The following is a 17,123-nucleotide window of genomic DNA, read 5'->3' as shown; positions in this document are numbered from 1 at the left end:
TTCTTACAGAACAGAGGAGTTTGTTTAAGCTTCAGTCTAATTGCAAGCTGCAATTTTCATGCGAGAACAACCAAGTGAATGAAAGATTTTGTTTACCGCTTCATAACGGCTCTAATCTGAGGTGCTGTTAATTGGTGATTTCTGAGGCTGGCAACTCGAAATGAACTTCTCTAAATGAACTATTCCAGAACACCTGACCTTCGTGTCTTAAAATAACAACTGTATTTTGTTGTCATTACATATGGATTACTTAAGTCCATGTGTGTTATTTCATAAATCTCCAGTATTGTTCTAGAATGTAGAAAATAAATCCCTAAACAAAAAACAATGAATTAAAAGGTGTGTCCAAACTTTTGACTGGTAGTGTATATATGAATATATCTATATATCTATATCTATCTATATATATATATGTAGATATAGATATAGATATATATAGATATATATTTATAGTTTATTTAACATATAGTTTTATGCTGGACAAATTGTTTTGAAATGTGAAATAATCATTATTATTAATAAAATTATTAATAATTATTTAAATGATTTTTACTAACTCAACTTTTAAGACATTTAAGACAAACTTTAAAGACATTTTGTATTAAAAAAACAAAAATCAAATGAGGTTGCCTAACACTTCTGCACAGAAAACTGTTCAGTTCTAAGTATGGGAAATGATATAATTTAGGAAACTGCAAAGTACACAATATGTGTGTGTGGGAGAGAATCTTCCCATGGTTGATGACAGCTAATGTCAGTGTACAAGCGTTACGCAACAGCACACTGTCTGAGTGATGACAACACAGCAGTTTCTGACCCTCAAAACGCCGAGGCACGAAACAGAAACGGCATCTTCTTAGGGGAAAAAACAAAACAAAACACGACACATTCGGCCTGATAGGATTTACACTTGGCAGTATGAACAGTTTTTATTATTATCTTATAAAAATACATCAGTTGAATTGCAAACACACAAACATAAAAGAGCACAAAGCTCCACTGAGTGGAAATGCTACAAAGCTGCCCAAAGCACGATAATACTGATAAAAAAAGGAAAATCCTTCATTCGACAATAGGCAGAGATGACACGTAATCAGACACGGACAGAACAGGACAGGACAGGACAGAACGATACAAAAGCTTTCTGTAAAAACACTTCATAATTGTCATCATGCAAGAATATTTTTAGATTTAAAAAAATGGCACATTGTGGCTCCGACCTCCGGGTCAGAAAACTTAAAATAAACAAATAGCTATTATTATTATTATTATTTTTTGCAATACTTCATATAATAAATCTTTACATATATAATCTATATAAACAAGGCATACTGTTGTGATTACCCAATTGTGGATATGATTGTCATATTCGTTAAAGCCGGGTTTACACTGGACGGGTTTCAGGCTGATTCTGCTGTTGTATGGTGTAAAAAAAAATTTTCTGTCATGAGTTGAGATCGTCTGTCTTATGCTTGACGTGTAGAAAAGCAGCAGTGAAGTGAGCAGCACTGGTCACTTAGTAACCTGTGTACTTTATGTACATCTGGAGGATTAAAAGCTACATCCACTAGATGCCACTTTATCGTCCAGCTGGATTGTTTTCAGCCCTGTAGATCCGAAACAGGGGATCCTCATTTCCTCTTTGGCTCGATTCAAAGCGTACCAAGATGTGTTTATGTGAGTCACATGTCAGTAAACTGTCCTCTCATAGGTCAGAGCGAGTCTGTTTACGTTTTGCTCATAACGTCCATCCTTTAAGCTTTACAGCCAGCAGCTCTGTGAGCTTATTGTACCTTTCTTTTTAGCTCTAGTTGCTATCATTTATAAAGAACTGAGGATTCTTCAGTTCTCTCGCTCCAAATAAGAGAGATAAGATGACGCTGGAGAGTCGCGCTTTGATTTTGTGTTTTGTTCACTTACGATCTATCAGACATGTTGACCTGCAATACATCATGTGTGTCATTAGCTAACCAAACATGCTACATAATGCAGTTCCCATCATGCATTGCTATACAGGTTGGATCGTTTGGTTGGATTGCTTGGATGAAAACGCTCTACGTCAACCCATAAAAGGCAAGCGATTTTCAACACTCCAAGCTCTGCTCAAATTTTGTTCTGATTGTTGTCATGAGTCTCAAATCGTAAACCTTCCATTCTAAAGAAATTAATCCATATTTCAACCATCTTTACCATGTGACTGCACAAGACGTGCATAAGCTTAGGATATGTGCTTACGGCGGCCATATCTTGAACGTGAACGCACACTTTAAAGCAAGTGTAACACCAATATATTTTGAATGCATCATATTAACAAGCTGATTGGTCAGCACTGCTACAACCAGAGACGACAAGGTTCTGGTAAAACGGCATTAGTGAGACATAAACAAAACCAACATATAATGGACAGAGAAAAGATGCTCATCACCACAAGCTTAGAAGCATACTTTCAGGCATGTTTCTCGTCTTCTGCACTAACTGGTAAGCAGAATGCAGCGGTTAAGCAATTGCTCCATTAAAATGGTTAGAGGATCTTATCATGGAATTGTGTGAGCCTGTCAGAGAATTCAGCCGATATTGCTAGGATAATTTCATGCAGTGTGACGAGTAATAAAATCTTCAAAAGCTGCTGAAATCGCACAGTGTAAAACCGGCTAAGGATGGCTATAGTTTCTCCTTTTTTAGGTCTATTAAATTATATACAGAGAGGAATGAAGAAAGATCCCTTTCATTTTGGGGTAGAAAGCCCTCTCCACTTGCGCTGATGAGTTCCTTCAGTTCTTATCTGGAAAATGAGGTGTGTGAAACGGACACTGTTCAGAAGTGTCCGCTCCAGTGAACCGGCAGTGAAAGGCAGCAGAGAGGAGCACCAGAGCCAGAAATTCATTTGGAGATCTCACTCTATCCATCTTTATTCCTCATCCTTTCTGAGGGCTCTTTGCTCCGTCACTGTAAAAAAAAAAAACGAATAACATGACTGGATACAGCTTACCCTCGACAGGAATACAGCTCAACTGTCCATCATGCTCATTGTGCCGTCATGTTTCGAGTGATTGTTCTCGTCAGCTTGGCGTTTCTGTGATTGTCAAGGCTATGCAGACTGGGGCTTCTACAGGAACGAGGCGAGGAAGGTCAAAGGTCACTCGCGGGTCCGCTGGTTGCTCAGCAGCGACAGTTCAGCTTGGACAGCAGGAATGTGAGGAGGAGACAGAGAGAGAGACAGGTGGACACACAGAGGGAAGAGGTGCCGGGGGCAGCAGCAGAGCTGACGGTGGACAGTTTGAGCTCGGAGGTCAGGAAGGCGGACAGGGGCACGTGGGACACCAGCGTAGGACTGCCCGAGTTAATGAGAGAGTCAATCTTCTCGGCTTCTTTGCTGCAGGCTTCAATCTGGGAAAACACACCACACACACACACACACACTGTGTTTAGCAACCGTATACAAGGCTTTCCATCATTTCAACACACGCAGAGACTAGATGATCAAATCGGAGGTAATAGTTGTCTGTATGTTCAGCGAACAGATGAAATATGATGCAAGAATAAGAAACTGTTCACCAGAGACATGTAAGTGTGAACAGCAGCAGGGCGGAGTGTATACTTTATTTCGCTTTAGAGTCACATTTTGGGCTGAAAACAAATGAAAACTGGTCTTGATTCAATTAAGTGAATCTAAGAGTATGGAATTATTTCTGTACACGTGAAAAAAAAAATCCACAGGAAGTAGGTGGTGTATAGATGATTTGTGTCTTTAAGGCATGTAATTATGTTTCATAAGGCTTACTTATCTGTCTGGTTTTTCTATTTTTATATCAAATGATTGATTATTATAAGCAACAACAATACCAGGTTTTCTGTACCTACACAGGATCTCAGGAGACACCATGGGCTAGGTGCTAACCCATTACAGGGCACAATTACACACACTCACACACACCCAGTCACACACTACACACAATTTACAGATGCCAATCAGCCTACAGAGCATGATGGTGGAAACCAGAGTACCTGAAGGAAACCCCTGAAGCACAGAGAGAACATAAACTCCACACACACACACAGGGCAGATATGGGCATTAAACCCCAAACCCTGAAGGCACGAGGCAAATGTGCACTGACTGAGCCACTGTGCCTTCAAATAAGATTACAGCTTTAATAACAGGAAATTTAAATTTACCTAAAGTAATTTATCCCTTGAAAAAGACCTATTACATTCTTAAATCCAGAACTGGAGCGTGATCATGAGTTCAAGCTGAATTAGGTCAGCGCATAAAATTGTATTAAAACTGTGATCTCAGTTCACTGATTCTGAAGCTTTTACATTATAGTAACTGCTGCATTAAAATAAGAAAGAGAGAGCTTATTCACTCTGATCAATAATCATAGATATACCTCATATTCCGACAGATAAAATAATAATAAAATATAATAGTGATTTATAGAATAGGAACAGCCTTTATTTGTCACATATACATTACGGCGGAGTGAAATTCCTTCTTCGCATATCCCATCTTTGGAGGTTGGGGTCAGAGTGCAGGGTCAGCCATGATACAGCACCCTTGGAGCAGTGAGGGTTAAGGGCTTTGCTCAGGGACCCAACAGTGGCAGCTTGGCAGTGAACCCTGCTCCTCTGATCAACAACCCAGAGCCTTAACCACTTGAGCCACCACTGATTTATAAAAAATGCCAACTTGTGTCCTAAACGAAGGTTTAATATGAGCAGAATATTAAACATAGTCCCAAAATTCTAAGCAAATGCTGACAAAATGTATGAAATTCCAAATCACCAGTAAAGCAGAAACATTTATGTGAGTAATTATTTACCTGGTCATGAATAACGCTGGTTTTCGTTTAGCTTTGAGGGACATGCTGTGCTTTTGGCATCTTACTAAATAACAGTTGCACTGAATCAGCATTCAGTTCTGCAGTAAACCAGTTCGGCAATGCAGATGAACTGTCATTCTCCAACATCTGCTATAAAAATGATGCTACACTAATGCAAGAATTGAACAAATATACATGTTGTTCCTTACAAAGCAAGCTAAAAACATTCTGATTTCATCAAGAAGCTCTAATTACTGTAGCTGCAGGACGTACAAGATGTCAGAAGGCATCACAGTGCCTGTCTGTCCAACATCAAACATACATATACACTATATATAGTGTGTGTGTGTGTGTGTGTGTAACCTTCTCTTCCATGACGTGCCTCTGAGTGAAGGTAATGGGTTTGACAGCGCAGCAGGCGTTCTCCCTGAATTTACTGCGAGCGCTGACGGAAAAGCTCTCAAGGCTCTAATAAGGGGGAAAAGATGTAGAGTGTACATATGCAGCTTTAAATATACGGACACACACCTGCAGTGGTGTGGGCTGCTGGTCCACAGGTATGATGAGGATGACGATCTCAGAGTCGACGCTCAGGTAGCCGAAGATATCGCACTGAGGGACAGAGACGTGCAGACGCAGGACTCTCAGGATGTCATGCACTGAGACCGGCTGATTCTGGTTCAGCTGAAAATATCACACACACACAGACACACACAAACATCCTGTTAGGTCAGGAAAGTGCAAAATAAACACTGACAGGAAAACAGCATGCTTCTGGTTAATGTTGTAATCAGGTGGAATTTTTTTCCTAGCAATATTTCTAAGAAAACGATAAGAACTAGGGTTTATATTCGGACACTAATAAGAGTAGTGGACTAGCATTGATATATTTTTTTTGCTTGTCCTTTCAGAATATTAGGAACAAAGGAACAATATGTAAGGAATAAATCATGTTTGCATGCGGAAAATAATCAACACCACACACAGAATTCCACTTAAAGTTGATTATTTTTCAATGAAGTATTTTAAGATGGTTATAATACATATCGCTTACATTATAACAGCTCTAAATGGTCTATAAAAAGACAAAGAAGCACAGCACAGAGTCTTCTCCTGAACGCTTTCCTGTGGCGGAAAACACTGGAGACGCAAGAGACTCCTTGCAAAATGTGTCTCTGATTAGAACAAAACGTCGCCATATCGACGATGTTTCTCTCTCTCATCGTTTTACTCTGTTTATCATGAATCATATATGGAGCGTCTGTCTCTGTGAATAAGCCGTTACTATAGAAACAGGGAAACAGTGTACTGTAAAGAATACAGTATTAACACAAACCTGTGACTTGCTTTGCAGTCTGGATATGTTCAAGCATCTAATCTATATAATCTAATAACTAATAATAAATTCAGACTTATCACACTAATTATTTATGAAAAATAAATCTCTTTGTCTCTATGAGTAGTTTGATGATAATCTCTTTAAATGTTGCTTTATTAGCAGATAATTATTTGGTGGTTCGCTTTGAAAATATTGTCTTCGTGACCATTTTGTAGGCGTGATGTCGAATTCATGTCATTGATGTTTACTGCTTTTTTATCCAAGTATGTAGACTTGTTCTTTCGGCTGCTCCGTGTGTGGGATCGCCACAACAAATCATTTGGTCTGCATGCTTCCATTTGGCACAGGTTTTACACCGGTTGCCCTTCCTGATGCAACTCTCTCATTTAATCCAGGCTTTGGACCAGCACTGAGAGTTAACTCTTCAGTGGCTGGGTTAGCGCCCTGCCCGGGAATCGAACCCGGGCCTTGACAATGAGAGCGCGGGATCCTGCCGCTAGACCACCAGGAGGTTCAGGTATGTGCACTTACACATGCTTAAAAGACCCTCAACTAATGGAATTTAAAAAAAATAACTGAACATGATTTAAGACATTGCAGCATGCTGTTTACATCATGACCACTTGAGTAATCTAAACATTTTTGAAATCGTTACTCAGTAAAATCTGGAGCTTTTTGTGAATGGTCTCCATGCTGCCATCCACTGTTTGCCTTGTGTTAATGAAACTGAAAGGCCAGTGAAGGCAGAAGATCACAAAGATGCTCTGTAATAAATACAGGCCGAGGGCAGAAAACGTGTATAGGGAAGACAGTTACCTTGGCAAAGACATTCATCTGCTGTTTATTCCAGAGGATCTGCAACATCCCGGCGCACACCGGGCAACATGCACCTACACACACACACACACAGAGAGAGAGAGAGAGAGAGAGAGATAGTCAATGTCTGGAGAATCACATGTGACTTGTGTAAAGCCGAGAACAGCAGAGTGTAACTCACCAGGTGGAGTGATGGGGTTACACCCTGCAGCAGAGAGAGGAGGACAGGGCACGCCGTTACAGCCTGAATCAGACGGGAAACCTGACACAGAACCCAAAGCATGGCAGCGGCCTTGATAATCCACGGCCACGCGGTCAGAAAACGCCTCGCACACCGTATTGTAAGTCTCGCCGTTGTGTCCACACACTTCCTGTGTTACCCTGCAGGCATCCTGTGTGCAAACACACACACACAGTAAACACAACACACTCAACAACACTCTTTTGTCTGATGTGAAGCAGTGTTCAATGAATAATTGCATTCTTTTTAATTAAAGTTCCCAAGAAACATTTCTGCAGCTAGGTAATGTATTCTGTTAAGAGAAATAAGATCTGGTTGCTAAGCAACATGCAAACATGCAAAAGCACTGGGCATTATATAGACAAGCCAATGGCTTAAACTTCATGAATTTATTGTTTATTTATCAGGAGCTGTATTTGTTATGCTGAAGTCCATCTGAAACCAATCAGATTGTGGAACTTAAGGATTTTACTCAATGCAAATGCGTGATTTTGAAGTATAAAAATATTCCCTTTGTGTCCTTGACATTTAAAGCTAAAGACTTTCAAATGATTAACATTCAGTAGCTCGCTCTTGACCCTAATGAGAGTCTCGGACGGGCGCACGGCTTGAAAACATAACACCTCCACCACCTAGTGGCAGAAGCAGAAAAAAAGTGAGCTGAGTGATAGAGAGAGAGGGAGAATAATACATTTCTATCTGGTTCTATCGATATTTCTATCAGTCTAAGCATAATGAAGCAAATTTGTTCCTCTGACAGTGCATACAGTCAATAAAATTAAAAGCTGCTATTCTATAATGAAATACTGATTTAGGTAAAACAAAACAAAAAGAAGAAGTGCACCATCTCTGCTCCCCTTTTTTAGTGTTTTTCTAGGTCAGTGTGTTATGAGGGACAGTGTGCGCTTTCTGAATGGGAATTCTGAACGAGCTCGTTTTCAGACATGTCTGAAGTGCTGTGGTGGTCGGTTTAATTCATGTCGCTAATGCAGGCTGTATAAAGAGTCTTGAATAAGCGGCTTCAGTATTGATTGATGCTTGTGAAAAAATAAAATAAACCATATCTATAACTGTCTCACCCACTCTACAACACACTACGGAGCTCATTCTCCGAAAGACTCGTTCAGTTTCGTTGTCATAGAGAACGCTACAGGTGATCATTCATACTATTCGCAATGACATTGTGCGATAGCTCACCTGTGTGTGACAGGTGATAACACTCTCACTCTGCACTACTACAACTGTTTCTACTTTTTCTAGGCTCACACTGTACTTCATACAAACCCCTGACAAAAAGTATGGAATCACCACTCTTGGAAGATGTTCATTCAATTGTTTAATTGTGTAGAAAAAAACCCAATCAGAGACATGCCACAGAACTATTTTCATTTAACATTCCAACCTTCTGGCTTTATGAAACACGTACAAAAATAAAAAAGAAAGAAAATTGGTTGGAGCCTTGTCGTGGACCATTTTCTTTCATTTCCACCATAGATTTTCAATTGGATTGAGGTCTAGACTATTTGCAGGCCATGTCATTGTCTTTCTTGAAGGAAAGTTTTCACAGCTTTTGCCCTATGGCACGATGCATTATCATCCTGAAAAAATGATGTCATCATCACCAAACATCCTTTCAATTGATGGAATAAGAAAAGTGTCCAAAATCTCAATATAAACTTGTGCATTTATTGAGGATGTAATGACTGTCATCTCTCCCATGCCTTTACCTGACATACAGCCCCATATCATTAATGATTGTGGAAATTTGCATGTTTTCTTCAGCCAGTTGTCTTTATAAATTTCATTGGAACAGCACCAAACAAAAGTTCCAGCATCATCACCCTGCCCAATGCAGATTCGTGATTCATCACTGAATATCACTCTCGTCCAGTCATCCACAGTCCATGATTGCTTTTCTTTAGCCCACTGAAACCTCGTTTTTCTCTGTTTAGATGTTAATGATGCTTTTCGTTTGGTTTTTCTGGATGTAAATCCCATTTCTTTTACAGTTCGGTCACAGACATTGACTCCACTTTCTGCCCATTTGTTCCTCATTTGTTTTTTTGCGCATTTTCTGTTTTCAAGGCATATTGCTTGAAGTTTTCTATCTTGACGCTTCGATGTCGTCCTTGGTCTACCAGTATGCTTCTCTTTTACAACCTTCCCATTTGATTTGTACTTGGTGCAAGGTTTTAGACACAGCTGACTGGGAACAACCAACATCTTTTGCAACATTGCATGAAGATTTACCTTCTTCAAGAAGTTTTATAATCCTCTCCTTTGTTTCATCCTCTCGTGTTGGAGCCATGATTTATGTCAATCAGCTTGGTTCAACAGCTCACTAAGGTGTGCAAGCACTCGTTTTTAACTGCAGACTAATTAGCAGATGTAATCGGATACAGGCGTTTGTTTTAGACCTGCAAAGTACATGGTGATTCCATAATATTTTCCTCAGAATTGAATGATTCCACATTTTTTTTCCTCTGGTTGATCTGTAAACAGTTGCAGTTGACTACAATTTTCTTTCTTTTTTATTTTTGTAAGTGTTTCATAAAGCTTGGTTGGAATGTTAAATGAAAATAGTTTTCTGGCATGTCTGTGATTGGTTTTTTTCCTACACAATTAAACAACTGAATGAACATCTTCCAAGAGTGGTGATTCTATACTTTTTGACAGGGGTTGTATTTATTATATCCTGCCAGTTTGCACATGTGTATTGTACTGTAATGTAAATACTGATCAATCAGATCAGATCTATCTATCTATCTATCTATCTATCTATCTATCTATCTATCTATCTATCTATCTATCTATCTATCTATCTATATTCTGTTCTTTTATTATTTCCATGGCATTCTACAATAAATCATTGGACATAATGTCAAAATCCTGCTGTCTGGCATTTACCAAATGAGGCAAACACAGAAATCGGAGCTTTGTGGTGGTAAATACACTGAATGTCTCTCACTTTAAACATGATACCTAAGATTTGCTCATGTACATATCCTCATTAACTGACCTGCTTGCTTGCTGGTGGTGTTTTAATGAGCTGGTAATTGATCTAGCTGCGTTCCATGAGATCAGGAAGTGTGGGTTGAGTTTGCAGGAGCAACCACAGGAAGCTTAAGTGCTGACTGACGTGTCTACTTTATCTCTCTAAGTGTAGTATAATATCGGTGAGAAATGTTCATTTCGATGACGTCTTTGGTTGGATGTTTATTCGGTATGTGTGTGTGAACGTTTTCCTACGTAGCGTTCCTTTCGGTGTGTGTGTTTTATAGCTTTATAGGTTATTTGTGTGCCTGTGTTAATATAAATGCAGACAAACCCACAGGGCTAGACGGAAAAATGTTCACCACACCTTCTAACCACACAGTGCCAACACTGAAAAATGCCCCGTGCTCCTCCTGTAATGAAAGTTGTGCTCATCATTAAACACAGTGCATCGTGTTGACCTTGTGTTCAGGCTGCTGTTTATAGCTGCAGCTAAATGAATGGCTTTGGCCTCGGCAGACGGCAGTAGTTAATGTGCAGTCTTCTGACCCAGCTTCCTGGAAAATACAGCCTGAGCTCAGAGCGTAAACACACGCTGCTGTTATTCGGACAAGACAGTGCCCTCTAGTGTCGCTTCAGGGACAGAACAGGGATCCTAAATATGAGCTTGGCTGAAGTAAATAACAGACTGTGATACACGTGTTCTCAACGTCACATTATACAATAAAGAAGCTTTAATGATGTAAAGAAAATTACTTATGTTATGATCTCTTGCTGCGGCGACACTGAAACTGTGGTAAATTTATTTATTTCTTTATGCCAAATGCGACTTATGTTTATGACAGCAATATCAGATAAAAGTTGCTGTCTCTCCTGTTAATCACAGCAACACTAGCCAAGCAAGTGTATTTGTGAATTCATGCATGTGGAAGAGGGTTAATAGTTCCTTTCCTTTCCCCCTAAATGTGTGCCCCAAGCTTCTTGAGTCTTACAGGAAGCACATGCTAGACTATCCTGCTTAGGAGCTGTTGTGTGACAGGAAAGAGCTAGCTAGTGGGTAGGATCTGGAAATTATGCTCTTCACGTGTTACTCTGTGGTAGTTTGGATAAAAAATTTACTCAAACACATAGAGTATCAGTCCTAACAGGAGATATTTAAACCGAAACATATCATCTAAATAATAAATGAAAGCTACTACTAAAACAACTCTTTTCAAACAATATTACAACGCGAGTAGTGTCCACTGAGTAAACATGAAGCATTAGCTATTAAATGTAATTTTAGCTGACTGTCAGGGAATCTTGCCCTTCTTTTTAAAACCCCATCTCTTTTGTTGATCATATGTATAATCTGAGTTGCCCTTAAATAATAAGAAGCAGCAGGACACTGAGTATGTGTCTGAAGGATTGAAGAATCTATCCAAATGAGTTCCATGGCATTACTGTTATTCACAGCTTTCCTAAAATGCCCTCGACTGCCCCCCCCCGTGTTTGTAGGACGATGGAGGTAAACTGAGATGTGTGTACCTGACAGTGACCCATGTACGCCAGGGTTTTGCCGCTGTGGTACAGCAGACACGGGTTCGTGTGCTCCATGTTGTCCGTGTCACAAACCGGATCCAGCTGGTTCTGGTCGCAGCTGGAAGGTCGGCTCACACACTGGTACTGCAGACACGGGAAGTCTGTCGTATTCGTCAGACACACACGCCGCTTAGGGATGCACCTGAGACAGAGGATATATGAAACAATGCTACTGTTTACTCACTAGACATATATAAAACAATATGACAGACCAGGCACAACATGACGCCAAGCTGCCTAAAATTGTGTTGGTCTCCTGTTTGCTGCCAAAACAGCCCTGACCCGTCCTGCACTGTGTATTCTGACACCTTTCTATCAGAACCAGCATTAACTTCTTCAGCAGTTTGACCAACAGTAGCTCGTCTGTTGGATCGGATCACACGGGCCAGCCTTCGCTCCCCACGTGCATCAATGAGCCTTGGCCGCCCATGACCCTGTCGCCGGTTCACCACTGTTCCTTCCTTAGATACTGACCACTGCTGACCGGGAACACCCCACAAGAGCTGCAGTTTTGGAGACGCTCTGATCCAGTCGTCTAGCCATCACAATTTGGCCCTTGTCAAACTCGCTCAAATCCTTACGCTTGCCCATTTTTCCTTCTTCTAACACATCAACTTTGTGGACAAAATGTTCACCTGCTGCCTAATATATCCCACCCACTAACAGGTGCCATGATGAGGAGATCATCAGAGTTATTCACTTCACCTGTCAGTGGTCATAAAGTTATGCCTGATCGGTGTATATGAGGATCTCAGTTTCATAAAAGCTACTGCTTTGCCCATACAAAGGTCAAGACAGGAATCAAGTATTTACATGAAATAGTGTGTTTGTTTGTTATGTATTTGTACGATACCTTCAATCTATTCTACCAGGTTTTTGTCCATGTAGAGCACTGAATTTCTTTGTCCCGTCACACTCCACAGTGGTGGATAATGGCTCATATAAAAGTATTTGATCACAGAGGACTTGTGTTTTTCATAAGTACTTCTGTTTCTACCTAGCCTAATGGGGCCAATCTAACCAGAGATAAAAACAAAAACAGTTGTGTCTTTGTCTCCACCCCCAAATGTTTCTTTTATGGTGATATCAAACCCATTCCTGATCTCTGAGATGCCCCAAGAGCTTGTTTATAAGCATCTAAAATTTATAGGCGTTCTCTTCAACCACTAAAATTCTGTGTAAGGTTACCCAACAGAGAGAAAAACACACGTCTCACACAGAAAGCCAACAGAGTCCTGATTCAATTTATATCACAATTGTGGCAATAAAATGATTCATTTGTGTCTACTGATTGAAAGTCGATTTCCCTAGTGTACAGATTAAAAGCGTTGTATGGTAGTAGATTTTATAAAAACTCAGCTAGCTTTGCTATGTGTATGAGCCCCAGGGTATGATCCTCTCTTTCCTGCATCTCAAACTCTAATGTTTCAATATTAAAACTCTTTATTGGCAGCACAGTGGGGGAAGATCTTTATAATATCCCTGTGTCCATGTGGGTTTCTCCAGTTTCCTCCTACTTCCCCAAAAACCTGCCCCTCAGTGTGAATGTGTGTCCTGGCATCCCATCTGTGGTGTATCTGAGACACACGCTTCGATTCCACCACAAACTGGACCAGGATGAATTAGTTACTAAGAATGAATGATTGCAACTGCCTTATTTATGTCATTTTTAGCCTGGAACATTTTATTTTAAGAGGTCCTAATTATAAATACGTTCTCCTATATATTTCAGACTGAGCAGGATCTTTGGAGATAAACATTCATATAAAAAGCAGCTTGAACTGACCCAATACTTAAAGAAGAAAAGTTTTGTATATTGGGCTGTTCCCAGTCTCCTGCCTTTTTCATAACGTCTGTAATCCTGAGGTTTGAGCTGTGCTTTAGGGAACGAGGGAAAGTAGAAAAGCATGCAGGAGAACAAGGTAGCGTGAACAGAAGCTATTATTATTGAATCCCAATTTCCTGTTTATTTCTACAGAGCTTTGCTTTTTGATATGAAAAATATTTCAGTCGAATATTAATGAGCTTTTCCACACACAGAATGCTAACGCCACACTGAGTTGTCCCTCAGGATATACACAGCATGACAGAAATCTGAATGTAAAAGTTATTACATTTAAAAATGACTTGCTCTCCTAATTGGATAGGGGGAGTGCAGAGAAAAACTGTCAATCTGAAGACTAAACAAGCCACAGAAGAATGTCTGATAGAAAGAAAAAAGGCGAAAATAATTAGACTATTTTTCCTATTCTCCCATATGGACCATAACGGTTGTAATGTGAAAAACCTGGTGCATTGAGGAAGCTGTTTGCGAGCAATTTGCTGGAACTGAAATGCTTGAGGTACTGGAAATATCTGAGAGGCTTGGAGAAAGTCGTTTGTCCAGTAAGGGTTAGTGTTAACCCTCAGCCTAACCCTAATCCTAGGGCGAGCTGTTGTGTTAAAAACACAGAGGGTTCTTCAGAAAACAGAAGTGAGATTAGTGATGTGACGGAGGTTAAAGAGTAGTAATGGCTCGTATTGCACAGCAGTTGTGTAACATGAACAGAATGGAAGCCAAATGCGGAGTAGATTTTAAACAGCTGAGATTTGACTTTTGTGGCAGACTCATTTGTTTTAAGTGCCTAAGCTGCTAGCCACATTGCAAGGCATAGTCAGACCCTGACCCAGAATCCAGTCAATCATTTGGAGTCTCTGTTAAAGCATCAAAACCGTGTGGTGACTCTGCCCCCTTGTGGTGGAGAGGATAAACTACAGGTAACTGATAGTAGGAACAGGTATAGATGTCTCATGTAAGACTATAAACAACTGTAAAGGGGTTATAAAATACACACCTATTTAGTCCACAGGAACATGAATCAGAGCAAAATTGTTACTTAGCCCTGAATGTATGCATGTATTATGGCCTGTGAAAAACGTGCACCAATCAGAGTATATTCCAGCCTCCCGACTTGTGTTTCTGGGGTAGTCAGTGAATCTAATAAATGAGATCAAATGTATCCTTAAGATAAACGGATGTATGAAGCGATCTGTGCTTTCAGTTTATCTGTAAGACTACAAGCACCTCTTCATATCAGACGTAAGGCACTTAGTCCGTGGCAACCAGACTGTTGGACGTCAATGCATCAAGGTTGGCTCCATAAAAGCACTGCAATTGGCTTTATAATAGCAAGTGCTTGCCATTTTATCATCTTGTTTACCAAAGAACAAACAATGGAATTACGTTCTGGCTTTGAACGCTGGGCCAGGGAAGGATGTTATAATAAAACAAGCTGTTGGGTGTTATATAAGACAGATTCCACAAGCCATTTATTTCAGAGGGGGAGCTACACAAGCAGGAGCCTTATTCAGTGTGCTCAAGAGCTCTTCAACACTTTGTTCTCTTCAAGATGTTCTGGAGGTACAATGAAAACACGATCCGAATAATCTGACAGAGGCTTCATTAGGTTCTACATTAACTGTAAATTGACTTCTGCTTGGATGAGGCACAGAACTCGCATTAAAAAGCTTAAACGTTCCACACTTCTGATTACTTTCTACGTAATTAGGACACACAAAACAAGAAGTGTTAATAGATGATTTTGGGGTGACGCGTTTGTTAATACTAAAATTGTTCGCGACTCCAATTGGATTTCACACTAGTTTAACACCGCATCAGTCACACTGACACATTAACACATGGCTAAATACCTAACGTGAACTCGTGCCGTCCCCCGAGGAGTCTGACACTCTTAAGCTAAAGGGCTCACGGCCCAGGGAGAGTATCCGGAGGAAGGATTACAACAACACACTCTCGCCACAAAATACCTCCAGGAAATATTAGCCAGGACTGGAGAGGAATGCCTGAACATCACACCTGAATAAACAACACGGCTGAGCATGGGAAGCCTGAGGAAAACAAATCTCTGTGGAGGAGGAAATGGCATAAAATCACTAGGTGAAAAAAGGGAAATCTGGACTAGGGAGAGAGTACGAGCGTGTAACGGGTCACTACAATATGACAATGTTCACTATAAAACTGTACTGCTCGGCACTGCACTGTCAATTAGTGTACCGTCTTGGCTTAACCTGCATAAATACACTTTATGCAATGCTGTGTAGTGTACTCAGTTTACAGTCTCCTGTAGCTCTGTATTTTAATGTAGCACCGTGGTCCTGAAGGAACCATTGACCAGTGCCCTCAATCGCCAAAAGAACGTCTTGACTGATTTTCGATCTCTGAGCTGTTTATTCACATGAATTAGTGTGCCAGAGCAGGCTTCACTAACTAATCTCTAATGAAATTTGTTGCCTGAAAAGCTATTTTTATTACCAAACGTGATTTGTCGATTAGTTAGTTAGTTCTAAATATGGGCTAATTCGTTATTATCTTGAAATACACCACAAAGCAGATCTCAGTTTAAGATATCATCTCAATATTGCCATCAATTTTTACAAAAATATTTCTGAATGATGAATTTACAGAATGTGCATTATCATGGCCAGGGTCTTGGTGTATCAACAGCTTATCACATGGTCACTGGGTGCAGAAACACATCCTGGATGGGACGTCAGTCTATTGTGTGGCATCGTGCACTTGAGAAAATGCACACAGGGAGAACATGTGTAACTTTGCACAGACATTAACCTGGGGACTGCAGAGTCTACACGCTTGTCTGATCTTCTAATGATACCTAATGTAATTACAGACTGGGAAATGTGCCATCGCTGCTCCGGGACAGCTCTGCTCTCACCTCTGGTTTCTCTGGCAGGGGTTAGGGGAGCAGGGTCCTGTGCTCCTGCAGGAGCCAAACACAAATTGATTGTCTCGGAAGCCCATGCAGCGTGCTATGCAGGCACTGGGGTACGTGCGTCCATTACGGGCGCACACTGGCACAAAATGATCGGGACAGCCACATGGAAGACCTGAGAGAGAAAACAGAAGAAGTCATATCAAGCAAATCACTGTAGCATTGATAGACTGTATTAGCAGTGAAACACATGTACACACACCTGTAAATGCCCGGCGGGACTCGCCTGAGTTGTCTAGACTGGGGCACTGTGGTGGGAAGCAGATGGTTTCTCCAGCGTAGCAAAAGCAGGACTTACAGTCCATTTTGAAAGACGCTCCATGACCTTTAAAAATACAATCTGGTTCAATAGGAGTGTATAGCATCATGTTCTCTATTGCTTTACTTATTCATAACACCTTTAACTGTTTAATACTTTTAATAATGACTCCTACAACATGATAGGATAACGTCTTTCCTTTCTGTCACGTCTTATGCAAACACAAGCAAACGATTTACTAACTGCACAAGAGAAAGCAAATGACCGAAATGGAACCAATAT

General features: G+C 40.4%; 1 protein-coding gene across 1 annotated transcript in view; it reads right to left on the bottom strand.

Moving 5' to 3' along the window:
• Window positions 1-898: 898 nt before the first annotated feature.
• Window positions 899-17,123, bottom strand: part of reck (reversion-inducing-cysteine-rich protein with kazal motifs) — a 65,686-nt gene continuing 49,461 nt past the window's right edge. Inside the window, exons 15-21 of the mRNA XM_058389192.1 lie at window positions 16,785-16,907; window positions 16,526-16,697; window positions 11,739-11,934; window positions 7,158-7,368; window positions 6,977-7,050; window positions 5,350-5,505; window positions 899-3,387 (exon numbers count right to left, since the gene is read on the bottom strand). Of these exons, the coding sequence (XP_058245175.1) occupies window positions 3,160-3,387; window positions 5,350-5,505; window positions 6,977-7,050; window positions 7,158-7,368; window positions 11,739-11,934; window positions 16,526-16,697; window positions 16,785-16,907 (1,160 nt within the window). The 3' untranslated portion in view covers window positions 899-3,159. The remainder of the gene's footprint in view (window positions 3,388-5,349; window positions 5,506-6,976; window positions 7,051-7,157; window positions 7,369-11,738; window positions 11,935-16,525; window positions 16,698-16,784; window positions 16,908-17,123) is intronic.

Source organism: Hemibagrus wyckioides, linkage group LG01 (assembly GCF_019097595.1).
Source record: "Hemibagrus wyckioides isolate EC202008001 linkage group LG01, SWU_Hwy_1.0, whole genome shotgun sequence".
NCBI classification, from domain to species: domain Eukaryota; kingdom Metazoa; phylum Chordata; class Actinopteri; order Siluriformes; family Bagridae; genus Hemibagrus; species Hemibagrus wyckioides.
This window is presented reverse-complemented; position numbering and strand designations above follow the sequence as displayed.